At 38.5% G+C, this 27546-nt stretch overlaps 1 protein-coding gene and 1 pseudogene across 1 annotated transcript; one reads left to right on the top strand and one right to left on the bottom strand.

The window, feature by feature from the left end:
* Positions 1 to 349: 349 nt before the first annotated feature.
* On the top strand, positions 350 to 7890 carry LOC130240044 (E3 ubiquitin-protein ligase FANCL-like; the record flags this gene model as incomplete). The annotated part of the gene is made up of 6 exons (XM_056471459.1): positions 350 to 512; positions 630 to 713; positions 3284 to 3329; positions 3634 to 3716; positions 7539 to 7705; positions 7855 to 7890. Coding segments are annotated over 6 exons (579 nt in total), but the record flags the coding sequence as incomplete, so codon positions are not given.
* Positions 7891 to 7901: 11 nt separating this feature from the next.
* On the bottom strand, positions 7902 to 27185 carry LOC130239290 (serine/threonine-protein kinase VRK1-like; annotated as a pseudogene).
* Between the last annotated feature and the right edge of the window lie 361 nt (positions 27186 to 27546).

The following is a 27546-nucleotide window of genomic DNA, read 5'->3' as shown; positions in this document are numbered from 1 at the left end:
TCACATTAAAATCGAATTATTGGTGTCCATGTAAACGTAGTCAGTGATTGGCTCCTATACTACAAGGCGGGGCTTCATTTGTCATATTGACCATTACACTTTTCCCCCTATTCAAAACTATACGAGTGACACGTCTTGTGTATTCTATAGTCTTTGCCGATACCAAGCCAACCACATGTAGTCACCATGAAATGTACTTCTAGTTTTTGGGTATAGTGAAGGGTATGGAACTTTGCGAAGGCTATATTGGACCTACTACTTCTACTCGGTGCCTTTAGTGTCTTTAAGCCAAATGCCAATTCTCAATCAGAAATACATTAAATATTAGGACTAATTTATTGTCTTTTATTTCAACACCCAGAGCACCTTGGCCAACATCCACAGCCAGTTCCTGTTAAACGTGGAGGCTCTGTCTGACTTTTGGTCAGTGCTGGATGAGATCGATGAGAAGACATGGGTGCTGGAACCAGAAAAACCCACAAAAGCAGACTCCACCAGAAGAATCGCCATTGGTGACATCATATTACTACATTTGAATCTCATTACCAGCAGATTATCCACCATCCAACAATGCCCATTCACAATGATTCCCTATGATATTAAGCTGCCATATCACTGTTCTTCCCCAGGAAACAATGTCTCAATAAAGGTACAAATTGACCCCAGACACCCCAAAATGCTGCCGGAGTGCTGTTTGCTCGGGGCTGAGCACGGTAGGCATTTTTCATATCTGCAGATCTCTCTGTTTATCTCCATAGAGCTTTTATTACGCTTTCCTGCGTGTGAGAGGCAGCTCGGATGTGAAGACTCATGCCTCACTCTCATGCTCTTGTTTTTCAATTACCTCCGTACATAAGTGCACATGCTGTAAATGCTTTACTGCATTTAGACAGCAGCGCTACAGTCGGAGCGGCCGAGCTGACAGCCCGCAATATGTTTGCGGCGCAACGTGCTTTTAGATTCGGAGTGAGATGGTGCTGGAATGGAGGTCAGTTTGCTCTATTTAAGCCGCCGTGATTGTTTCTTTAAATCCAAGGTCATGCTTGGCTGACAATGGCACACAGAACACATTGTCGGTTGCCTAGCAATGTTATTCATTGATATTAAATCCACACTTCAATAGTCAAGACGGTGGCAGCCGCGGACCCTCCGAGCGCGGGGTCAGACAGAAATATTGCTTTTTGCATTTACAAATGACAAACAGAGAGTGCGGCTATCACGTTCCTCCCAGATTGATCTCTCGGGTGGAACAGCCATGATGAGCGCGTTTTATTTGAATTATTTGAATATTTCCCTTTCTGTCAGACGGTTTGTCACAGTAGGAAATGCCCTGTTCTTTCGGCCGCTCTACTGTGGCATTTCTTGGGAGAGAATAGAGATTAGAGGTAAGAAATGACGTGGTTGTGCATTGTCTGTCAGCGCTCGGCGATCAGGTGAGGAACGCTGAATGAGAGATGAGGTAGAGTTAATTGAAACTGCTCGGCTACATTAGGGGGGTGAGCAGCGTTCTTGCCTTCATATACAACACTCCCCCGGGCTTGTTTTTTTTTTGCCATGCAGATTGATTGATATGATTTATGTTGATGGCTTTTTTGTCCCCCAGTGCTTTGCAGACATTATGAAGTCCAGTGTGTATTGCTATTATAAAAACTAAAATATGTGTGTTTGTTTTAACGAATAACTGAAAATGAGAACAGATAACAGCTTAACTGTGTTAAGGTCATCAATGTATCTTGTCAAATTTAATAGTTTTCAATGCCAGTTTCACCACCACAGCAATAACAAACAATACATTACTACTGAATACAGCTTTATTAACTAAATGAATTACATTTAAATACGTTATTTATTAAATATTAAATATATAGACAGTTACAGTGACATTTTACTGTCATTAAGTAAATGTTTCATTTTTATTAGTAAATACACTCACCTGTCACTTTATTAGGTACACCTGCCCAACTGCTCATTAACGCAAATTTTATTTGTTAAATGGCAGCAACTCAATGCATTTAGGCATGTAGACATGGTCAAGACGATCTGCTACAGTTCAAACCGAGCATCAGAATGGGGAAGAAAGGTGATTTAAGTGACATTGAATGTGGCATGGTTGTTGTTTAGTATTTCAGAAACTGCTGATTCACGCACAACCATCTCTAGGGTTTACAGAGAATGGTTCAAAAAAAGACAAAATATCCAGTGAGCGGCAATTCTGTGGGCACAAATGCCTTGTTGATGCCAGAGGTCAGAGGAGAATGGCCACACTGGTTCGAGCTGATAGAAAGGCAACAGTAACTCAAATAACCACTCGTTACAATCGAGGTATGCAGTAGAGCATTTGAGGCACTTGAGGCAGATGGGTTACAGCAGCAGAAGACCACACCGGGTGCCACTCCTGTCAGCTAAGAGCAGGAAACTGAGGCTACAATTCGCACAGGCTCATCAAAATTGGACAATAGAAGATTGGAAAAACGTTGCCTGGTCTGATGAGATTCGATTTATGCTGCGACATTTGCATGGTAGGGTTAGAATTTGGCATCAACAACATGAAAGCATGGATCCATCCTGCCTTGTATCAATGGTTCGTGGTGGTGGTGGTGTAATGGTGTGGGGGATATTTTCTTGACACACTTTTGGACGCCATTAGTACCAATTGAGCATCATGCCAACGCCTGAGTATTGTTGCTGACCATGTCCATCTCTTTATGACCACAAGTGTACCCATCTTCTGATAGTGTACTTCGGAGAAGGATAACGCACCATGTCATAAAGCCTGAATCATCCCCAGACTGGTTTTCTGAACATGACAATGAGTTCACTGTACTCAAATGGCCTCCACAATCACCAGATCTCAAACGGGAGATTTCGCATCATGGATGTGCAGCAGACAAATCTGCAGCAACTATATGATGCCATCATGTCAATATGGACCAAATTCCAGTACCTTGTTAAATCTATGCTACGAGGATTAAGGCAGTTCTGAAGGCAAAATGGGTCCAACCTTGTACTTGTAAAGTGTACCTAATAAAGTGGCCAGTGAGCATATATAGTGGTTATACTTAGAAGCAATTATTATATGTTGAGGGATTATAACAAAAATTGTAATCGATAAAAAAATCATCTTTTTAGTATTTGACCTTTTATATAGATAGACAGATAGATAGATAGACAGACAGACAGACAGACAGACAGACAGACAGATTGATAGATAGATATTGTTGTATTTTGACAATTATTCCACCAATTCTGTTAAAAAATAGTAACACTTTTGTGTGTCTTTCAGTGGTCACTCCTTTAAGGAATAAGTTGAATGCCAATATGCACTTATGGTAAGCAAACATGTTATACATATATTCAAGCTGAAGCTGATCTGTGGGGATGCTGCATTGATTTCTGCATAAATGTGCTATTTTATTTGCAGCAGATTTTTGTGTGTGGTGTGTGCATATCTGCATTACAGTGGTAAAATGAATCAGAAACCGCACAGTGAGAATGTCTTGGCCCATACGTTGATTCTCACAGTGATAGCCTGCATTTTTTGGGGCAGTAATCACTGAACTGTATTCATTATAGCTTCATGACTGCGTGTGTTTAATTAGTGCACGAAGGTCTGATTTCCTCATCTCTTCTCAGGAACCCTGACTGCACTGTCCTACAGAATATGAAAGATGTGTTGGAGATTGAATTTCCATCGCCTACCACCCACGGAAAAATCTGTACGTTGCATATTTTCGTCTCATAGACTGCCACTTACTATTAGTTCCACAGCACCATTACATTTGAGGCTTGCAGTATGTGTGTGTGTTTGTGTTTCCACCTTCCTTTTCTCTTTATGTTTTATCATCGGGAGAGGTGGGTACGGAATTTCCTTTAATTGGGTTGTTTACAGATAAGATCATTACAATAACAAAGGTGGCAGAATCTTCAGGCAACTAATCAAGAAGCTGTTTAATCATAGCTCCGCCATGTATCTTTTTTTTCTCTGGCGTGCGTTTTTTTTCTGCTTTCTCTCTTTCAGCTCGCAGGTTGAAAGGGCGCAGTGTTTATTCACAGTCTGTACCGCAGATTAATGCTTGACCATCATTAACATTCTGAGCGAGAAAGAGTTTCCTTGACCAGATGTTGAAATTTTTTATCCTTGCATCTTTTTAATGGATTGTGGAGAATTAAAAACAAAAAACCTCTAATTATCCGAATGGCGATATGCAAACATGGACTGTGGAGGAGAAGCAGAGGAATGGGTGGGGGGGGTTGTGAGACTGAGGCGTCCTTTGCTACAGAGGAGATTGTGTGAAGTGCAGGTCAAGCACATATAGAGATGATGAGGTCCACCTGAGCCTTCTCACCCTGTGGGAACAAATATGAGCCGTCGCAATACTCATTTTACATGCAGATTTCACATCTCAGAGAGACTACATATGAGATTTGATGCTTTGTTGGTGTCCTTTTTGTTTTTTTTAACAAGATATTAACAAGTTATTGAAAAAGCCAAGATTAAAATTAGGCGTTTATTGTTTTTTAAATCGTTTTACTTTCCTAAAAAATAATTATATTACATATACAAAGTCATCATAGGATTTAACGGTGCTGTATGTAAGTTTTTGACTCTTCTAAAGCATACAAATACCATGTTTACAGATATTTAAGATACACGGCAAGTGAAACATTCTTGTTTATCTGAAAAGCAATGCTAAAGTCAGATATTCTGCTTTGAAAATGTCTGTTACGTGCTGGAAACGCTGTCTTTGTTTTGGTTATTTTAATCTGCCCAATGCCACATTAGCCAATTATATTTCAGCACCCAGGGTTGCCTTGTTGGAAAACAGCATATTTCATTCATTCATTTGTTCAGAAAGGCTCTCAAAGCATGCGCTCATGACCGAAATGCAAACCTTCCGGTGGACAGGTAGCAGACTCCGAAATGAGATGCAGATTCAGAGTTCCACATGAGGTAGTTAATCAGCAAATATTTAAATATCCCGAACATAAACATTAGATGAGCAGGTTACTGTACATTGTAATCGCGTCGTTACGTGAGGAGAGTTGCAGTGATGATAAGCAATTCGGCCTCGTTGGCACAGAATTTAAATACAGCCATTCAAAAGCAGAGACTATGTGCACTCACTCACAAAATGGTAAGGTTTATAATCTATTAATATATAATCTCTTAACATTATTAAATGTACAAGCTGAAATCACTCATGTGTTTAGTTGTTTAAAGTTTAATTTCACAACGATTATTTCATTTTCAAGATCTAAGTTGAAACTATCTGCTGCTGCTTTCAGTAGTACGGGAAGGAATGTCATGTAAAATGGCATTCACAAACTCACACTGTTAGCATTTACCATCTGAACAAAGCACATGTGATGTATCTGAGGTGATCATTAGCTACTTTTTCCATCCACCTTTTTTATGTACTGTACACTTTTGATATGCGCATAAAAAAAAAAGATTGCACATAAGTTTGAAAAATGAAACTGTAACAATTAAAGTAAAAAAATATGCGCATAACTGAGTAGGATAGACTTTTTATTCGATAAGAAAAGATGCACATGAACTGCGACTTAAACACTTTTACTGACAAATTCCAGTATGCACATAAAAAAGTAATGTGACTTTGTTATGAGATCATGTGATGATAAAAAATGTGTGGGGTAGATAAACTAGCAGACTGACCACATTGGCAAAATAGAAGCCGTTTCAAATATATCTATTTGAGGGTGTTGGTTAGGATAAAAACTCCTTTAATATGTAAAATATCCTTATATCGTGTGGCCTTTGCTTTTAGTTAGAACATGGTTTAAATGAGCCTTTAGGCTGGAGACTCGCTCCTGTTAAATGTTGTCAATCTGGCAACCTGCGCTTTGCGTTTGTTTTGATCCAGGAATGCAATACCTAGTTCAACCACTGGGTGTCAAACTTACATACTGCACCTTTAAACTTGTAAGATTTGGTTTCTCCTTGTCTTTATTGACAGTAATTGCATATTAAATATCAAATTCAACACAAATTTACTCCTTTTGTGTTCACGAAAAATAAAAAAATCTACTCACCTTGTATTTTTAAATGAGACATAAAATAATGACTGAAATGTTTACTGACGTTTTTTTTTTTTACTTCCCTGCAACTTTGTACATCTGAAAGCTAATCTCATTTTATGGTTGTGTTCTCAGAGTTTCAGTGTGAATGTGGAATCTGCTATTTCTTACCGACTTGAGTCAGCCATCCCAGATCAGGTCTGCAATGACCCACGCTGTGGCCCAGCCTTTTCATCAAGTGTGTTCTTTATGAGGTAAGAACACTGACTCAACCATCCATACAAAAACACACTGCACAATGTGGAACTCCTTAACCAATTATTAATTTGTTAGCAGTTTATTATTTAAAGAAAGTCTGTGGTATTCAGAATGTGTCTGGAAAGTTTCAGCTCAAATACTGCACAGATTATAAAAAGCTCACTTTTATGTGGAAGCAAAAACATGCTGTTTTCATGTGCCTCCTTAAATGCAAATAAGCTGCAGGACCCCGGCCAGAAGAGGGCGGAGCCTTTACAGCTTGTGCCTTGGATGCAGCAGCAACAGCAAACAATTCAAACATTTAAACTCCCAATACGTGATGTTTATAACCAAATTTCGTGAGGAGCATGCGCAGAAGTTTCCAGTATCAAATACGTCATTGACAATTATTCTATTATCCAATCAGTTCTTGACCAAACCCCTATATATACCAAAGGCTGTCTTACCTGCAGCATCTTACGACTTTTAGCATCCCTCCACCACCCCGTCACCTCACCTCTTAAGCATTACAATCCCGGGGGAGCGTTCTGGGGCCGGGCTAGATTATTCGCTCGAATCCCAATTCCTCTCCGTTTCCTGATAAGAGGAATAACTCGAGTTTGGGTGTCTTCCCCGAGCTCAGAGCCCCTCTCCCCGGACAGCACGCCAAATACGCTTTATTCTGAAACTATTGCAAGTGTGAACTCGTGAAATGGTGTTTAAAGCTCACAACAAATGTGTTTGCATAGAAAGCTGACTGTCAGACCCAGCACAATTTGAGTGTTTTTGAAATATTGTAGGCTTTTGGGTTTTTGACAGAGAAACCTACACTCTCTGCCCAAAACACAAAATGCTACAATATTTCAAAAACACTCACATTTAGATATCGTTGGTTACTATCTATGGAAAGTTAACAGCATGTGTACTTGTATATTAGATATAGGGAAAAAAAATATCTCGGATGTGGTGAACAATTATTTATATTCAGGATATGTGGGCATCTATTTCCCAAAAAGAAAACTTATGACTACAAACAATTCATGCTGAACTCTCATCCTGAACTCTACCTTTATTTTTTGTGCTCTAAAATTGTTCTATAGATAACCTATTAGTTATTAATAAACTATATATATTGTATTGGGGAAAAAAATTACGGGGGAATTCTGAATTCAACTCTACATTAAAATGGAAAAAAACATGTAAATGAACAGGCACAATGGCCCCTTAGAGTGAACTTGATGCTTTTTTACTTTTTCTGTCAGTCCAGATCAAACAGCACCAACATGCACTAAAGAAGCTGAAGTGCACAAAGCATATAGGACCCTCTAAATCTAATTTGATATATTTGTCTTCGCAGTGGCTGAGAGGTCTGCCAACCAGTCGCCAAAGCTTCAATATTGTGTTTGGAGAATGTCCTTACTGCAGCAAGGTAATATTACACTCCATTGCAAAAATATACCAAGAGCTCTATAAAGAAAATTCATTTTATTTTTATGCTCAATTAAATTGGTTAAAATGTACCATACAGTTTGTTCCTAGCGTACAAAAAATCCTAAAAATACTTTGTATTTATTTCAGCCTATCACTGTGAAAATGGTCACAGGAAATGCTTAACAACAGTCTGTTCATTCAGAGTAGCGTTGTGTGGCAATTACGGCTCCAGCGAGGATAAAACCAACAGCCAACAACCGCTAATATCAGAACAACAAGGAAAATCGATAGTCTTTTGATTGGCCATTTACTCTGATTATCAATTTTCCAAATCCTCTTCCTCTTCTGTTATTTCGTTCAACTTTCAGTTCACAAACATCACTTCCACAGTGGTCCTTCATCTTCATCATCATCATCGGTTTCTTCCCATTGTTTTTTCTTCCAGCTGTGTTTGCTAGTGTAGTTCCTCCAGTAGTCAGCTTCACTGCTGGCTACTGCATAGTCGTTATCAATTGATCGAGTATTGTTTTGTTGGTTGTCATACTGGTGGTTTTGTCTTCTCTTGGTCATCCAGGTCTTGCTCTTATAAACATCTGCATTCTTTTTTTCCTGTGTTGTTAAAGCAAATTAGATTATTTTTTTTTCCACACATTGCAAGGGCTTGATTGTTAAAACACTACTGCATCAAATGACAAAGACCTGCATACAACATACATCAGAATCCATCATTTTCTGCATTGTTTACTATATTTTTTGTTATATTTTTAAATCTTTTATGTTCATTGTTGATTGTTAAGTGCTTTGAGCTTGGAAAAAAGTGTTAAATAAATTAAACTTATTCAAAAAATTAATTTAGCATTTCCTGTGACTCTTTAAAACATAGATCAGATTGAATAAGTGAGTGAAGGACTGTGGTCTATTTGGCATTTGGGCTTGTGTTCTGTTGCTGGTTTTACTTGTTCATGTTCCTGTCTCTGTCGGGCTCCTGCTCTTGTTCTAGGATGAACTCGTGGAGGCAGGGGCTCATATTCATACACTGACGTCTCTCATCACTTTCGTAGGGCATAGGGTTTTGCCCGATGCTTCCTTTAGCAGCTGTGTCAGCTCTGACTGGCCTCTGTAACAAGAAATAATAAGCAAAGAAGAAAACCACAGTATGATAGCACTAAATATGTAGTATTTACATAAGAAACATCAAACAATCCTGAAAAAAAGTTTCCACAAAAATATTAAGTGGCAAAACTTTTCAATATTGATACTAATGAGAGAAGTTTAAGCACTTCATCAGCATATTATTGATTTCTTTAGAAACATGCAGCTAGAGTAATAACCAAATAAAATCTAATCTAAATAAAAATTTACCTGATACAAATTTACTATTATAATCTATGAACCAAGAAACATTTTCAGTTCAACTCTAATCGTGTAGCATCACCCATTTGTATTTGTAATATTATGCATTTATTCATTGTTTGTTTGTAATTAGTCATTTTAAGGGATGCTTTAATTTGTGTTTAATCTTATACGCAGTAAACACCATGAAGAAATAAGTCATTACTTTAGCATTAAATGTATAAATAATAATAACTATTTGTTTTAAATCGTCCAAGCCTTTTAAAAAAAACTGCACCTTTCCACATATGCATGCCCAAAGACTATAGCTGTGTCACATTTCAGAGGCTGCATCCTCTGAAGGAAGCATTCGAAGGGTTCTGTGTCATCATGGCGCAACGACGGCTGTCTCATTTTTTAAAAATTTTGAAGGCTTCTTCAAATACATCCTCAAACTGCGTCCTTCGTTTCCCAGGTAATGAAGGACACAAGCGGTGGATCCTTTGTGGCCTGGAACATCCCATAATTCATTGCGCGCTGATAACGGCAGAATGTTTTTAAAAAAATCTCTGGATTAAATGTTTGAATTAGGTTTTATCTTACTTGGATATCTAAACATATGTTAAAAAAACAAAAAGAGTATGACATGTCTAACTAAAAGTGATTTTATAGACAGTTTAGATTTTTGTGTGCGCATGTATGGATCAAAGGAAATATATTTCCAGCTTCTGTAAACCTTGCTTTTTTTTTCAGATCACTTAAAATAAGATTTTAAAATCACTTTAAAAAAAGTCATTCCAAATTTTATTACGGCTTATCAACGAAAGCTGTTATGGTTGCTAGGTGATGAGATCTGTCTATAGGCTAGATCGTCTCATTTCAAAATGCTAGGTTCAGCTTGTATAGACTTTGAAGGACTCACCTTTGAAGTCTGCAGCCTCTAAAATGAGACAGCTTATAGAATACACATGACATGTCACTCGTATATTTTTAAATGGAGAAAAGTGTAAAAGTCAATATGGCGAATGAAGCCCCGCCTTCTAGTACTGGAGCCAATCAGCCTTCGATATACAGTCTCCAGGGGAGGGGCTCAAATCAGACATGAGTTTCTGCAGATTTTGTATGATTCAAACATTTAGAAATGAAACTAAAGAGACATTTGTTGTGTACTTTTATTTGTGATACCTAATATTAAATTTAATCATAAGCTAGCTTGGCAAGCAATTTGAGAATTTGATGTTTCCCCATTCAGACAGAGCATACTTCCCGAGAGGCATTTCAAAGAGTGAAATGACTTGCCTTAAAGGGACTTGGGCATGCCTATTCAGAACATTATTCAACCAGAAGTGGATTTCCTAAAAGCATCACTAGTCGACAATGGTTCTGTCTTTACCAAAAAACATTCAACAATGTGGTGTTTCCCAAATCTATAGTTCACATTCACAGAATAGCAAACCTGTGTGCTTGAAACTACAGTTCTCGACCTGGGTCTGTAGAATAGTTCCTTCAGAATGTGGCAAATCATGGACTTCAATACAGCAAGCGTACAAATGTCAGTCTACATTTTTTTAGTTTGTTGGGAGTGATGCTAGTTTCTCAATAATATGAGCAGAATACAATTCTATTCTAGTCGAGTTATGCCTGTCATTCAGTTATGTTTTTTTTTAATTATACCTGCTTGTGTGTCTGTGTTTTGGTCCTGCTCCAGACTTTGTTTGGTGATGACACACCCAACTGTTCCTCATCAATTTCCTCCGCTGTCACCGCAGGCTTTGATCTCCCTGTTTTTTCTCAGTAGTCTTGGGTTGGCTTGCGGCCTGTGGGAGGTTAAGTTAAATTAGATGACAGAAATTTACTTGCTTTTGTCTCCGAGCATTCATGATGAGAGAGAAAGAGTGCACTCTGTGTTCCTTCCCTGACCTGAATCCTGAGAGGAGAAGACCTGCCCTGATTAATGGCATCTACTGCTCTCCCTACGGTGGCAACTGTCCAAACTAAATTTGGCCACAGATCACCAGCGAGGTCAGCTGTAGGCAAAATAAACTCCAGGAGTGTTGGAGTGACACGAGGAGCTGCTGGCCTCACGCTGCTTGACGTGGTTTCAGGAGAGCTGAGACACGAGGGGGACATTGATGGTGTTGTTTTAGCTTTTATTCAAAGGGATCTTTAGCTACATTGTCTAGAAAGAGATGAACAGAACCACAGAGAAAATAGAACTACAAAGAAATGGGGATTCAAATCATAATGTCCTTGCTGGTGACACTGATGCTTTCCATCTGCGCCTAATGTAGGGTGGTAGAATTAAAAGACTAAAAAGTCACATTGCTTTGTTAGAATGATCGATCATCCATATGAACCATCATCCAAACTACATAGTCATCTAACTTTGTGTCCTAATGTCAGATGATTATACCTCTTTTTCTGCATTTTGAGAATGGATAAACAAGTACAGTATGTGCAGTAACACCTAGTGGACTTGTTCTGTCTGATTAATCATCTTGCAATACACTGTATGCACACCGTTTGCAGTTTTGCTGCATGTGGATGGTGATGGAATGTCAAAATGACAGTGGACAAATTGTTGCAGAGTAAAAATTGGTGAAGAATATTTTGGCCTCTGAATTGTAATGTTTGTAAAGGCAGTTTATTTATTTTATTTTTTTTTGGTGCCGATATCCAATAGTATCAATAGGAATCTATTTGACCAAGACTTTTGCTTAAGGGCAAAGGATTTACCCATGCAGTTCTTGCATTGTGTTCAAGGATGTTTTCACACCTGCCTTATTTAGTTCGATTGAATTGCAATAGAGTTCGTTTTCCCTCTTGATGTGGTTCGTTTGGGCAGGTGTGAATTGTAGCAATCGCACTCAAGTGCGCACCAAAAAAGCATACCAAGACCTCCTTGAAGAAGTGGTCTCGGTACGCTTTCAAACTAACTCTGGAGCGGTCAGTTTGTGGATAGAACATCATCCGAACTAAAAACAACCAAACTGAAAAGTACTGCACCTTTTTGGACAAATTCAGATGCCGTAGTCCAATGCACCGTCTCATATTATGCTGTGTGGCGGTAAAATATTTGTTGACAACGCTTTACCAAAGGGTGAGAGAGAAAAACATTACCTGATGGATCATGGTAATATTTTCAGTTGTCGCAGTTTAGCAAAATGATTCATGCCTCCTCCTGAAGTGACTTGCGATGCGCCTTTGCCATTTGCAATGCATTAAACATTGTTTTGCAGTCACAGCCCCACTTCATTCTCAAACTGTATAGTCTACTATGACCAGGGATACAATTAGCCAGCGCAATCACTCCACAGTAAAAAGTGACATTTTGTGTCTGCCATTTCGTTTACTTGTGGGAGTTCCATTGGCATTTTCCTACACTTAAATTCTGACCAATCGAAAGGCAGTTTAGGAAATACGTTCAATAACATCTGGCCAATGAGTGATGTGGATTTTGTCACATGACCAAATCAGTGTGATGTGAGAAGAACCCAAAAACAGCAGAGAAATACTACAATGTATCATTTGTTGCCCTTTGTCTGGACAAACCAACCGAACCACAGATGTGAAAGCACCCCAAGTTCATCAATTTCCCACATTTAAAAAAAAAACCTTTTGAAGCAAAATTCCACTACAGTTTCTGTAGTCATTCATGTGCATGACTCATTCCAACTACCATCTGATTTTTTTTTATTCAAATCACCATTTGTATGATTCATGCTTTTATTCATAAAACACTTGTAAAATGCAAATGTCAATCTAAAACTGCAGAACGGAGATGTGTTCTGCAGGTGGTCCTCTGAATTACTTACTGTGCAGAGTGGTTTCAATATCAGCGAGTAAATGACACCCTAAACACTGAAGGTATTTACCATACCTTCTCTAAATCCTCAACATTGAGCCTTCTCTATTGACCACAGATCAAACTGATGGACAGCTTCAGAAAAATGACGAAGCAATTCTAAATGCCGATCTTTTGGCCTCTGCAAAATGTGTGTATTCAACAGCCCCAAATGGGTTGCTCGGGTGTTCATGAAGTTCAGCGGTTCAAGTTGGCAGTGATCAAACTGTGAAGTGATTCCAGAGGAATTAAGGTCTCTCCACTCCAGACCTCTTGAGAGCCAATAAGCCTTTTGGCAAGGTCAGCAAAGGTTAACCTATGACACCACGGTCAAGATCCACCATCTCATTCTACTTATAGAGAAAAGTGCATTCTTGTCTTTCACCAGCATAATAGAGCACAGAAATCTGACATGGTGGATTTTCAGAAGGCACCATTTTGAATACACATACACGTTGAAATACAAGTCTGCGCGTGATAGCAATAAATAAGAGTGCTTTAATTAAATGGCTCTCTTCTATGGTTTTGACACTGCATAGAGCTGTGGCCCCAGGCTGAGGGCCTTCAGTAACTCTGAGTCTGTCACCACTGTGTAAATCTCCTTTTTTTTCTGGTTTGCACCATTTCGGTCCAACTCCAACGCCGCCAATAGGCCAGTCAGTCTGCTCTGAACAGAAGTGGGAGGCAGTGTAGCTGGGAAAGGGTCTAGAGGAGGGTTCCCAAACCTGAGCATCTCCTTCTCTCTCCCAGACAGATAAATCTGCCGCAGCCCACAGGCTGCTCTGAATGCTCCAGCCCAGCTCATATGGTCTCGATTAAGACTACTGGGCTGTTGTGCCAAAGCATCTCACACTCACCCTTTGTGTAGTTGGCCTGACCGTCTCTGAAGCTCTCTGCCTGGAGAGGTCCAATGGGACCTGCAGCCCGTGGTCGCTGACAGAACCATTCTGAGGGCCTGGTTAGTCTGGCTTTTCATTATAGCCAAGGTCTTTCACTCTGGACAGGAACTGGGCAATCTCTGTAGGGGGACAGAAAGAAAGACATTTGAATATGCAAAACCATAATTTATACAAAAAATAAACATCAAATTTTGTCTTTCGTGTTCCAAAGAAGAAAGATGTCATCAGTTTCATAAAAGGACAGTAAATGATAACAAAATCTAATCAGAATTCTTGGTTGGACTCTAATCCATTTAATACTCGGAAAACAATTCTTAAAAATCAAATGTTGAGCAGGACACATTTTAGAAACACCTCATCATATATCCCGAATGTATCCTTTTTGGAAAACTACACAAGTGAGGACTACTGTGGAGGTGGATTGTGGTTGCGTATTTGCATAATTCACAGATAAACCCCAACTGTGCTGGTGTGCATGTTTTATGTTGATGTATCCTGCAGTTGTACCTAGATGCTAACCGAAAGCACGCACGAATGTCCGGCCAAGTGACAACCTGCATCTGCAGACTTAATTTTCATTCCAAAGGGAACAAAAACCACATCTTCCTAACAAATGGACGGTGGCAGAAGCACAATGTGAAAGGGCTTCTCTGTTCATACGAGAACACAAATGTGTGTCTTATATGGGCACCTTCCATTCTTCACTGTAATAATATGCTGGATGCAGTGCTATGCTGGTGCGCATTCTCTTTGTTGGCAGCCCAGCTGAATGTATACCACATGCGCAGCCTTGATGCATGTTAGAGGTCTTATCTTTCTGGTCCAGCTGCAGCCAGCCTCTCAAGGTTGGGGGAATAAGGCCTCATCATAATCATAGATCACAAAGCCCCCTTTCAGAAGACGCCGTGCCCTCGCTCCCTGCGGAGGGGAAAAAGATACTGCAGGGATGCTAGAGTCCGTTGATGAAGGAGAGGCAAGGAGATTGTGCCTGTGGGGATGGCGAGGAATCTAAGTCCCTGCTCCATACCTTGTTGATCAATGCAAATGGCCTGCAAACTCACGTGCACTTACCCATGCTTGAGCTGGAGGTAGACATCTTCAGAACAGAATCTGGCAGGTTAGACATCAAACCTGCAGTTAAGAGATGATGAGAGGAAAGGTTATCCAGAGGTCTTGTTGCGAGAATGCACTCTGAAAACGCCTTTGCTTTCGACTTATGCAAACACACAACATATGGTTAATATTTTACTGTGAAGAACTTGTCATTCTCTCTTCTGAAGATCTGAAGATCATTTTAAAGCTGTGTACCCCTCAGCTTACATTTCTAGCATGAGAGAGAAAGTCTGTAGCCTTATACACTTTTAGTAGAGTTTTAAGGCTTAACAAAGCAGCTGTGAGAGAATAATTCAGGCTGACTAAGCACAAAATGCTCTGATCAGCAGCCACTGTGCACAACGGAGTTTAAGGTCTAGACCTGTGGTGAAAAGGGGAACATACTTGGCCTTGGCCTCCTGGACCTCAGCTGGGTTTCTAAGAGAAGGGAGCCAGGCAGAGTTCCACACTGCCAATGAGCAAGCAGTATCCGCAGCACCTCCAAGTCTCCTCGCCGGGACGCGGCTGTTGGAGAAAGCGAAGATAAGAAAAAGAAGTTAAGTGTCAGTTGAGAAGTAAGTTAAGACCCTTGATTGAATGACCCATCCATTGGCTGCTGAAATATGCCCTTATAAAAAAAAGGCAGAGGAGGAGGGGTGATGGAGAAAAGTATTTTGTTTTCTCAGCTGGTTGCCCTGGCCTGCCTAACAGGCTAACGGGGCTTTTCTAAGAGGGGCTAAGAGTTGAAAGAGTAGGTCAGTTCCTCCCACCAGCACTCCTCGCATCGCTCTCACACTCCCTCCTTCTTCGTCTGGTCTGGCGACTCGTCCAGGAACCTGATCCTGACGGCCTCTGACATGATCCAGACAGCCTGTGGCCCCGGCCCGACACTCTCTCCGACAGAGAGCCAAGCAGTAAAACAAAGAAATAAATGTCTGGGCTCAAATAGTTTCCACATGTTACTGGATTCCGTGGGTCTCCGCTGGCCTTAAGAGAAGAGCTTGGGAGTGTGTGCTTGTGCTCCCTATACCTCCTCCATCTCCACCTCTGCCTTAGCACATTACACAACTGCCATCTAGTGTAAATGTCTTTTGTAAACGAAAAACTTCTTATAAAGCCACTTCATCTTTCATGATTATCGCATTATTATACATGTTAAAAAAGATTATTTCTCTCCACTAAGCTAGGTCTCAATATAGATTCACTTTTGCATTTGCTTATTTATCATTGCATATCTTACTCTAAAATTAAAAGTGGATGGTATTTCAGATTCCCAAGCAATTTTTTTTAACTAATAAAAATAATACTATGTTTTTGATTCATAAAAAATGGGCTGAGATAAAAAAAATTCAGGAATTTCTCATGAATCAAACCACTAACTATACTATACATTAGGGTTGTCACAATACTGGAATTCGATACCAGTGGGTACTGAGATTTTAAAAAACGTCCATTTCCCTGCGAACATTAGAGTGCTGTGGAGCACGTTCTTAAACAGCACTGATTTACCATTGTGTTCAAGTGCTCAACAGAAATGACTGTGATTGGTTGTGAAGGTCATCAGTTCACCAAACCACCCCTGTTACTGAGTGTAACCCAAGCGGTAAACATCCCGATCTCCCTCGTGAAGCCAATACCGAAGGAACTGAACTGCAATTCATCGACTCGCCATTGGGGGCTAGCTTCAGGAAGTCCAGGGGCCTCATGTATGAAGACTTGCGTTGAATTCATACTAAAACATTGCGTACGGACAAAGCTGTAAATGTGCGTACGCAGCAAAAAATTCAGATGTATGAAACACTGCGTACGCTGTATCCCACGCATATTCTCTTTGTACATCTGAATTAACGTGAAACTGAGTGCACGTGCACGAGCGCAAAACCCCCTCCCTGCCTCCTCCCCCTAATAAATATGGTAATGACTCTACTTTGGCAAAACCAAATGAAAACCAATGGCAAAAGCAAGCAAAAAGAGAAACTTTGAACAGAATGTGAATTGGAGGGTGCTCCTTTCGGTGGTAGACTGGAGATAAACAATGTTATTTGCAAGGTTGTCCTCCACAATTAATAACAAAAGAAAAAATACAGTGGGGAGAGTTTAGCTGACACAGTTAACGCAGTGGGTCTGAACATCGCACTGTGAAGGAATTAAAAAGAAATAGTGCGATGTAAAGGTGTAAAATTTTGTAGTGTCCCGTTTGATTGACAGAGATAAAAACAACTAAAGAGAGCAGAGCAGCGTAGCCCGTTAAAGCGCATGGCAGCATGTTCTGACACTATCAATCATGAACTCGGTTCGAATCCAGCGTCTGATGAAATCGATCTTTTTTTCCCCAATACATATCAGATTTGCCTACTCTTCATCACAAGGAAGACAAGTAGGATCATTAATAAGTGTGTGTATTGTGTTAAGCGCATTTGAGCATCACATATTGTTTGCACATTTATTCAATGGAAAGGTTTCCGATATACAAATGCAAATTCATCTTCAGATGGCGCCTTTATCGTGCAGTTGTGCAGTCGATCGCTCAGATTACTTTTGGAAAACCGGCCATCACTGCAAATTGCGCTTTAATGTTTGGCTGGTAAACTGTGTGGTATGGAAACCTTATGATCCCGTCCTATAGAGCTGCCATTGCACGGCTCAAGATACTTTGTAGTGTGCAATTTAACACAATTGCCTCTAGGAGTCGCTAATGGAAATAAAACAAACACACACAAGAAATGCGCGTCCGCTAGACATGAAGTTGGCGTGGACCAACGCACATTCTCATGTTCATTTCATCGTTAGTAAATCCAAATGTGAGCGTGAAATCTGCCGTACGCAAAGTTTTTGTGAGAATGCAGCGTTAATACATGAGGTCCCAGATGTTCTCTGACTGCAATGCAAAATTTCCTTTTTTACAGCTGATAAAAACGTTTACAGCCTGGTACAAAGATGGTTTTGGTGCATATAGCTAATATTACTGCTAATTTAAGTGTGTGTGTGTGTGTGTGTGTGGGGGGGGGGGGGGGGGTACAGATAACTCATCTGTTTCGTTTTTATTAAGTTATATAGAGTATAGACTGACATCTAGGTCTCGCTGGTCACCGTTATTTCACCTCAGCTGATTCCAGCTGATTGCCGCTGAACTTGGCATATACATCGTATTTTTGTTTTGTTTTCTATCGCTTTATTCAGTCTATTGCCTTTTGGAATTATTTCCTACAATTATCAGATAATATGGTATGCTGTGTGCACTTAACTGTGCTCACAAACCATTCAAGTGGCATCCATTTCCCAGGTGAGTGAAATTATTATTATTATGTTTTCCTCTTGTAGACAAACGTCATAAGAACATTTCTTAGTGGCTCAAAGTATTACAACATTGTTTTTTAAAAGACTAAACAATTTATTGATATACTGTAGTACACAGCCAAGCACAAGTGGTCAAAACACAAATGAGTTGCAGGTAATGAAGTATTAAGTGTTTCTCCCAATGAAAAGCCCGTCTAAGCAAAGTGCTAGAAGGCATCTGCAGCTCCGCTCAAGCTCTGCTTCTTGCCCTTATTAAGTCACCCCTGGTCGGTTCGATGATGCACTAACAAAATGGCGATGGTTGGCCACGCCTACTTGTAGCTTCATTTGCGCTCTTCAGAAACCATAGGTGACGTCACGGATACTGCGTCCATATCTTTTACAGTCTATGGTGTAATCACAGATACAGGGACACTAGAGCATTTCAAAGTCATGTTGATCAACTGTTGCATCGCGGCTTTAAAATGCTCCAGTGTCCCTGTATCTGTGGTTACACGCAGTAAACAGTGGTGAGTTCGGTGAACCGATGACCTTCACAGCCAATCACAGTCATTTCTGTAGGCAAATCAGCAGTGTTTAAGAACGTGGTCCACAGCACTCAAATTTTTGCGGGAAATGGACATTTTTTTAATTTCAGTACCGACTGGTAATGGATTCCAGTATCAAGACAACCCTACTATACATGTTCACCAGTCCACAAACATCTGTTTATAAGGCGGACTACACAAGTCACGTTACATTATGTTATGGTGTGCAACACAACATCACTCAGTCCAGCTTCTCATTAGGCATTATTTAAATTGTCTAGTAGTTGTAAACAACATAAATTTAAATAATCCATCCAATTGTACTTAACATCAAAAGGAGAAGAAATGAATACTTTTGGATTTAATTTAAGGGTTCTTTGTATAGTTATTGAATAAGCTCAACAGAGCTCAATTCAGTGTTCCATAAGCTCAATGGGAATCTATCCCTGTCCAGTTTTAACAACACTGCTCTAGAATTACTACAAAGGCATCTGCTTGAACAAGGAGTGTTAAATGGCCTCACTTCAACCAACTGATTAGTCTAGGCAGATAGACAGCAGCAGATATGAAATATTCATTTCAGATCCAAGCTATTAAACTAAAATACATTTTGGGTCAGACTGACCAATTATAGGTTGACTTTAAACTAAGAACCCTCAATGAATTATGTTCGCCCGTATATTTAAATCTGAATGGGAGGGCTTTGTCAGTTTCTCTCATATATGGGAGTTAACCTCCCTTTAAGCTTTTACCTTCATGAAAAGCTCCAACTTCATCAATAAGGATAAATTAAGGCACATCATTTGTTCGTGCCTAGAGAGTGTATTAACTCAATACTGTAACTGCAGTCCATCTCCTGAGAAATTACCTATTGACTGCATTCATCAAAAGGGAAAATCTCTGCCTAAATCCATGACCATCATTGATCCTGCCATGCCCATTACGGAGTCAGCCTCCCTGCCCGCTAGCCAGCAACACCATTAGGCCACGTCTATAGGTTTTCTTTATTTTTCTTCAACCTTGACCAAACTAATTTAGCAAACACACAATTTAATAGAAAAGATTTTAACATCCCTCACTGGTGACCTTGAGAAAATGCCTCTTAAGTGCCACATAAAAGGTAACTCTGACTAAAGACCAAAGAGCACAAGATAAGACGTGCTCTGTAAACATTTAGTACTACTCTGTAATAGGGAGTCGAAGGGGTGGGCTGCCTGGCCTAGTCCTGACACCGATTCACTTAGAAAAAAGGCCCATCCAAAAGAATGATGCATTCAAGCCTGAGAACAACACCTTCCATCAGATAGAAGCTGTTGTTCATAATTACGGCCTATTGTTATTGTGATTATCCAAAGCGCCATGTCAAACTCTTGAACCTCTCCTCCTGAATTTCAGCCGGCTCACTTCAACCCTACAGGTGATAATTAGGCCTTTAGCACGGGGTTCAGCGGGACACGAAGTGCCCGTCTTTGCACTCCTCACCATGGTAACAAATCAACAGCTACACGGGGTGCCAGAGGCCAAAAGAAAAGAAACACTGCAATCTACATTCATCTACAGGGCAGACGATGCTAATGACCAGCACAACAGCTGTCTGCATCCTCTGTCAGGGCAGTCGGTGTGGTGATGTCGACTCGTTCTGCAGCAGAGAGTTTGATAGTGATGCAAACAATCTTTGTCAAATTTATGGCCTCGCTGCATTGAGTTTAGGTTTGGGAGTGGATCGGGACCAGGACAATGAACTCCAGAGTCAGTGGGTAGGTGTTTTTATAAACTCTCAAATGTTATATCACTTGCCATATGCAGTGTGATTTACACAGTACAACTGGCCATACATTTAAAGAGCAGTAAGACAGAATCAGGACCATATGTAGAATCCTGTACATGAGAAGTTAACAAATTGTTTCAGGTAAGAACATGGTCTTGTCTGAAAGCCTCCAGACCTTAGTCTGAACCTTAGCATGATTTACTTTCTGATGTATCAAAAATGTGTTTTACTGAGCCCAAGCTATGAATTTACTGAGAGTCATGTATTTTTTTCCCTTTTATATCACTAACCGAAATAATAGATGTGTGACTGTGTAAACATACATATATACTCACATTTTCTTTATTTAAATGCATTACCATCATACAGATAAATAAAAATATAGAAGCATGTTTTTTTTTTTTCAATCTACATTAAAAAATGATTTAATTATTTAATGCCTGGATCCACAAATTTATTGCTTAAAAAGGAGGTGTCCTTGCAAAAACATTAAGGTAGAATTATATTTTGATGCGTGCTACTCTATTCGAAGTAGGAAACTTATTATCAAGTTCAATAAATATATATTTAGAATATTATCATGTCATTTAAGCTAATTTTGACATTGCCAAAACTAATTTAAAAATATAAAATTAAAATATCTTTATTTCAAATAATTTAAAGATAATACATTATTCAATTATTTAATATCAAAATTAAACTAGCTATTATCATAAAAATAAACTTTGTAAATTATTACTTTTTTCTGCTGACTGGGCATCTTGTTTATTTTCCATATGCTTACAAAATGAACGGCAACAGAAACATGGCTATTAGCAAGCTTTACCATTGTGTATTCAGTATTGAACTCCTGTAATATCCTATGGCCAACGCAGGCAGAGATATTGGCGTTGAGTCCCAGTTCAACAAAACATCAAAGCTTTAATTAATAGTAAATGCATACAAGATGCAGGTTATGACTTTGACTAATTAGGGATTTCTTGAATTAAGTCTGCCCAAGTAAGCATGGCTAGAACAATCAATATCCAATAAAAGGACTGTACACAATTTACAAGTTAATGTGTTTCCAATAGCATGACCCCGGAGTTAAGGACATGATACTGACAAGTCCCAGCAACATAAACAGTACTCTATTATAAGCTGAGTATTTTAGCTAGTGAATTCATGCTTGTGAATTTCATCATTTGAACTAAATTTAAACTAGAGCTGCACAATATATCATTTTAGCATCAATATCGCATTGTGTGTATACGCAATAGTCACATCGCAGGATCTACAATGTTGAATTGGGATTATAGTTGACCAGGAGCCACAGTTCAGAACATGGAACCATTGGAGATGTTCACCATAATGGAGCAAATGCTTTTCATTTACATGTTTTTTAAGGCTTGTGACTGTATGAGCATATCAAGAGAGTTTAATCCATTCAGGCACAAGGAAATGTACAATTTGAAACTTTAATAAAAGATAATTAATCAGTTATTCATACAATGAAGATGCCATGTAGTGCTATCTTACATTTGATTATTCTACTTTTGTACCTGAATTCTTACCAAATAGAGCTATTTATGTCATCTGGTGAAATTGTACACATATCACAAATATATTTTGCAGAATGCCCCATTTGACTTGCAAATACTTCAAATTCTAGAAATAAAATAGGTTGCAAACACCAATTCATGTTGACTTTAAGTGAGAAAAGCAAGACATTCACGTTAGATAGCATACATTTCTCTCACTGTGATATGTCAGGAAAATAAAAAGATAAAATAAACGACAGATTTCACATTACCTACTCCTTTGTGAGCGTCAATGCTTGTATACTCAATAGTGCCATTGTGTCCTTTCTTGGGGTTCTCTTTGTACTCTTTATGCTCGCCATTAGGACAGTATCTGTATGAGAGACCATAGTCAGCCAAGTACACCTGCAGGAGATAAAGTCGGGATAAATCATCACAATGACATTTTCCTTCAAACTGAATCTATTCTACAATACTATATATGGTACATTAGTGCAAAGCACAAGCAAACTGGGGTCAGTTTTAAAGTTGTGACAGCAGACTGAAAAGTTAATTGATTATACTTAAGAGTGAAGCTCTGAATGTCATTGATGCTGGCTGGCCGTCTTAACACATGATCAATGAAAGTGATAAAAAACTCTTTTGAAAACATGCAGCAACTAAATAGTTAATATGTACTTAAAACAATAACCAATCATTTAAGATGTCCCTACTGATTGTGGTTATGATGAGCATTTAGGCTCACCTTGTTAGGATCTCTGTATCCCAATAAGAGATTGGCAGCCTTAATATCAGCATGGACATATTCATTGTCGTGAATATATTCCAGCACATCCAGCTGTTGGGGGCAAAGTGGCAGAGTGGAAGGTTAACATGAATAATTTAGTAATCCCATAATGACCTGCTGTAATGACTACAGGCAGATGAGATGGATGCAAGATAGCCGGACACTAAGCAAATGCAACTAAGGTATACAAAATGAGGTAAATAATGTTTATGTGTTCACGCTAACGTGTGTGCTAAATCAAACCCCCTAAATACACTGAAGTCATTTTAAAACATTAATTGTTATGTTATAGTGTGTTCATAAATTATAGTGAGGTTGTTACTGCTTTTGTTAACCGCAATAAAGCTGAAATGAAAATAAATGAAACATAATAGACTTGAAGCTGAAAAGGAATATACTGTATGTACATTTGAGAAAGCTTTTATGTTAGCAACACCAGTAGACATTAAGTGAACAACAGACATAAACAAGTTCATGATTAAGATGTAACTAAATGCCCCAATAAACCTAATTAGAATCATTATCAAATGATTTGTTCAATACAAACTTACAAAGAAAGTGACTGTCTATATGAACGGATAATTAAATCACTGGCTCAAATGATTTACTGAAAAACAGATTTAAGAAAAAAAAATTTATAAAATTGTGTGATATTACAAATGATATATTTTTTTTATAACTTAACTTACAACAACACTGTAACTGCACTATTGAGGCTATATTACACAATGAATGCTTTTAGACTCTCTGTATAAATCTGGTTATGCACGACACTGACTTTACAGTAGAGAATACCTCAATTTCTTAAACATTAAGCATTTATGTCATGTGTCATAGAACAGGAGAGAGCTCTCAGGACCACAAAATAAGGTTACATCATTTTGATTTCCCCAGTCCTTCAGATAAAAATATGTTTACAAGCTTTCATAGACAATCTAGGAAGTCAGATAACCTCTAATATTTTGTGCAATAATTGTAAGTCTAATATCTAAGCTGTTCAACCATTGACAATAACAATGTGAAAAATACATAAAAATAAACAAATTAAGTTGTTTTTAAAATAATAATAATAAAGAAAAAATAAAAATGACAAGCCTGTGACAAAAAAAAATATATTGTATACGTTCAAATGAAAAATATAAAACTAAATCAAATTAAACAAATTAATGAATTCTAAATGTGTACATAAATAATATTAAATATCAAGCGGCTTTAAACATCAACTTCATGATGTAAAATGTTTATCACTCTCACCATGAGTACACCCAATTGTAGCACGCTGGACTTCCTCAGTTGTCCACCATTCTCTATTAACACTTTTTGCAGATCTGTACCCAGCCGATCCATTACCATAAACCTGTACCTACACCCGGAAAAAAATATCATAATGGACTTAATTATATGCAATAACTACAGTGAAGTTCAAGAATACAGACAAAAATATGCATGTACTCTATTTATTGCAGTTAATGTCAAATGGATTGGTGATACTATGTGATTGGGTACAGTAAGCGTCTCGACAAGCAACAATTTTAAACTCTTATCAGAGAGCTAAAATATAAAGCAGAATGTGTCAGACACCAGTCAAATTGTTTGGCAGATTTTAATCGTTTACAGTTGCTGAGCAACATCGCATCTCTATGCTTTAATATACAACTTATGTGGAAATATATTTTTTGTAATTATTTTTATGTTGTCACACAATCGAAAATTACTTTCAGAACTATTCATCTATTCATTCGTTTTCTTTTCAGTCTAGTCCCTTTATTAATCTGGGGAATTCCTCCACAGCGGAATGAACCGCCAATTTTTCCAGCATATGTTTTACGCAGTGAATGCCCTTCAGCTGCAACCCATCCATACACTCATTTATACACATACACTACGGACAATTTTATCTTACCCAATTCACCTATAGCGCATGTCTTTGGACTTGTGGGGAAAACCAGAGCACCCAGAGAAAACCCACGCGAACACGGGGAGAACATGCAAACTCCACACAGAAACGCCAACTCACCCAGCCGAGGCTCGACCAGCGACCTTTTTGCTGTGAGGCGATTGTGCTACCCACTGCGCCAACGTGCAGCCTCACTTTCAGAACTATTTGTTTTATATCTACTTTACTATTCTCAAACAGCTTTTGCACTGATCCCAAACACAGATGTACGTACTGTATGCATGCTTATATATTATGTGTTCATCATGGTTGAAAAAAATACATATCAATTATTAATAATAATAAATAATGCAAATAATAAAATAAGACAAGCTCATACCTTGTTCCATTACTTTCAGTCAGTCCAGAACCCCAGTAAGTTGGGATACCCAAAAAACCCAGCCGTTTTGATTTCATCCATTTGCTCACTGAGTTCAGAATTTTAAAAAATATATATGTCTTAGCAAAACATTTATGCATATGCACATATTTTATAAACACATAAAGTGATATACAATAAGCACATATTTCACGCACATTTCCTAGAGCCTAGCTAGAAAGAAAATCTGTCTTGACTGGCTGTGCACCAGACTGACAGGTGGTCAGGGGCCCTTTGGAGAAACCAGCATCATTATCAGCAATTTGGTCACTCTCTCTGAATTAGAGCTCAAACAAGCTGGGATTGCACTAACGACCACAGAGGTGCATGTTTGCTTTGGTTTATTAATTCGCCTAGCCAGGCTAATTTACATCTATAGCCACTTCATCAGTGACATGCACTCCATGTTTGAGAACTCTCAGATGAAGATGAGGGGTCTTCAGCATTTCCATTCAACACTACTCCAAAGGCTGCATCTGCTTCTACCTCCTTTGGCAATAATAAAATCAGCGTTTATGGATTTTTTTTCCTTACATAACAACAGAAATTCCATTACAGAATATTGACAGGATTTAAATTTAAAAGGATCAAAATATCTTACTAGTTTCTGGCTTTGCTGCGCGTTGGTAAAATTTGAGTTCTGAGAATAAAGGTCCATTTTCATGATATTCCTGGAAATGGACATACAGTATAAATCAGTAGGTGTGGAGACTTTAAGTCTATTTATAGTGTTATTAATGACATTTCATAAACTGATTAAAATATTTCTTACCACTTTGATCACAAAATCGGCATCATCTCGAACAGGGGCATTCACATCCCGAGAGGCTGTAAACATTAACAAATATGTAAAAAATTTGAGCTATCCAATGCTTATGTATAGAGTTAAGATACATAAACAGTCCTAGTTTCACCAGGCCCATAGCCAGGAGCGGGTTGGTTAGAAAGGTCCACTCCTCACCAACAAAAGTTCAGAGATTGTCCCTTATGAGCATTTTTTCCCCTATTTTGACTGCTTTGCCATAATAAATTGTAAAAGAAAATACCTACAGTGCGTAAATAACCCATTGAAGAACCAAGCGGAATCCTGTGTTGACATCCCAAATTCTGACTGAGGAAAGTTGAATGTGCTGGCCAGTTTGTTTTTTGCTTATAAATGACAATAGGCTACTTTTTATTTAAAACTTTAACAGATTCCTATTTTTTCCTAATGATATGTGTTGTGATATATTTGTTTTTTGTTTTTTTAAAGCATTGTTTTCACATTTCGAATGAAATCTTTAGGAAATGTTTTTGGTACTTTAAAAATTGTGGTCATGGTAATCATCCGACAAGCTAATCCAGCAAAATAAGTGCTTAAAATGTCACTAAAATACAGTGTTTAAACCTCACTTAAATAGAAAATGAGCAGAATAACTGCATAAAAGTTCCACTTTTTGAGAGAGAGAAAAAAAAAACCCTTTCACCCAGCTGGCTATGGGTTTTAGACTAACCAAGGATTAGGCCATAGTTCAATGGGGACATTTAAGTTCTAGCTTTATTTTTGACAAACCCATTACTGTGTCCATCTTGAGCCAAACAAAGGCACTGATATTTTAAGATCAGTCAGCAAGTTTCTTTTAGTTGGAATAAGATCTTTAAACATAGTGTTCTTTAAACTTAACAAATGATGTGCCCTGAATTATTCTGTCAACACGTGAAATGAAACTGAAATTATAACATATTCATGCAGAACAGAGTCATACCCAAATAAATCAGCCCGAAGCCTCCTTTTCCAATCATTTTCCCGATGCGCCAGTTCTTCTTTTCTGAATCTGTTAGAATGCATCCATCTGGAAGTGGACGAGGTAGTGTGTATTTCTTTGGAGGCATTATGTTAAAATGTCATGTAAAACGTTTCAGAACGACTAACATAAAGTTGATTAACTAAAGTAAAATCATTAGTCTTATTCAACTTCTGTTTCACAAAAAACACCTAAAATTGCAATAGCGCGTTCTTATGTTAGTATGTTAGTACTCAATAAAAAACAAAATATGATACAGCAGCCGAATTTCTATTTAAAATCAACAGTTTCAGTTCTGCAGTTGACTCAAGACTGCAACTTCCTGAATATGATTGACAGTCCCGCGAAATCTAAAGCAACGAATAGAAAACAGGAATGCGTACGTCCTTCATATTCAACTACCAATAAAAACGTAGAGAGGCGGGACAACACAGTACACGTGCTTTATCACAGGATGGCACAGATGCCGTTCAAAACAGAAAGAGAAGATCCACTCGTTTACATGGATCGGTTCATTCGAACAGTCTGCCTCAGTTTGTTGATTCAGCTAATTCAAACAAAGTCATGTATAATTTACAATGCCATTATAATTTTCATTTACCGTGGACAAAACTTTATTCACATGTTTAGATTTGTGTGGTTCTGATGCACATTTAAAATAAAACACTGTTAAA

This window comes from Danio aesculapii, chromosome 13 (assembly GCF_903798145.1).
Source record: "Danio aesculapii chromosome 13, fDanAes4.1, whole genome shotgun sequence".
Classification (NCBI taxonomy): domain Eukaryota; kingdom Metazoa; phylum Chordata; class Actinopteri; order Cypriniformes; family Danionidae; genus Danio; species Danio aesculapii.
Note: the sequence above shows the minus strand (reverse complement) of the source record. Positions and strands in the feature narration are given on the sequence as shown.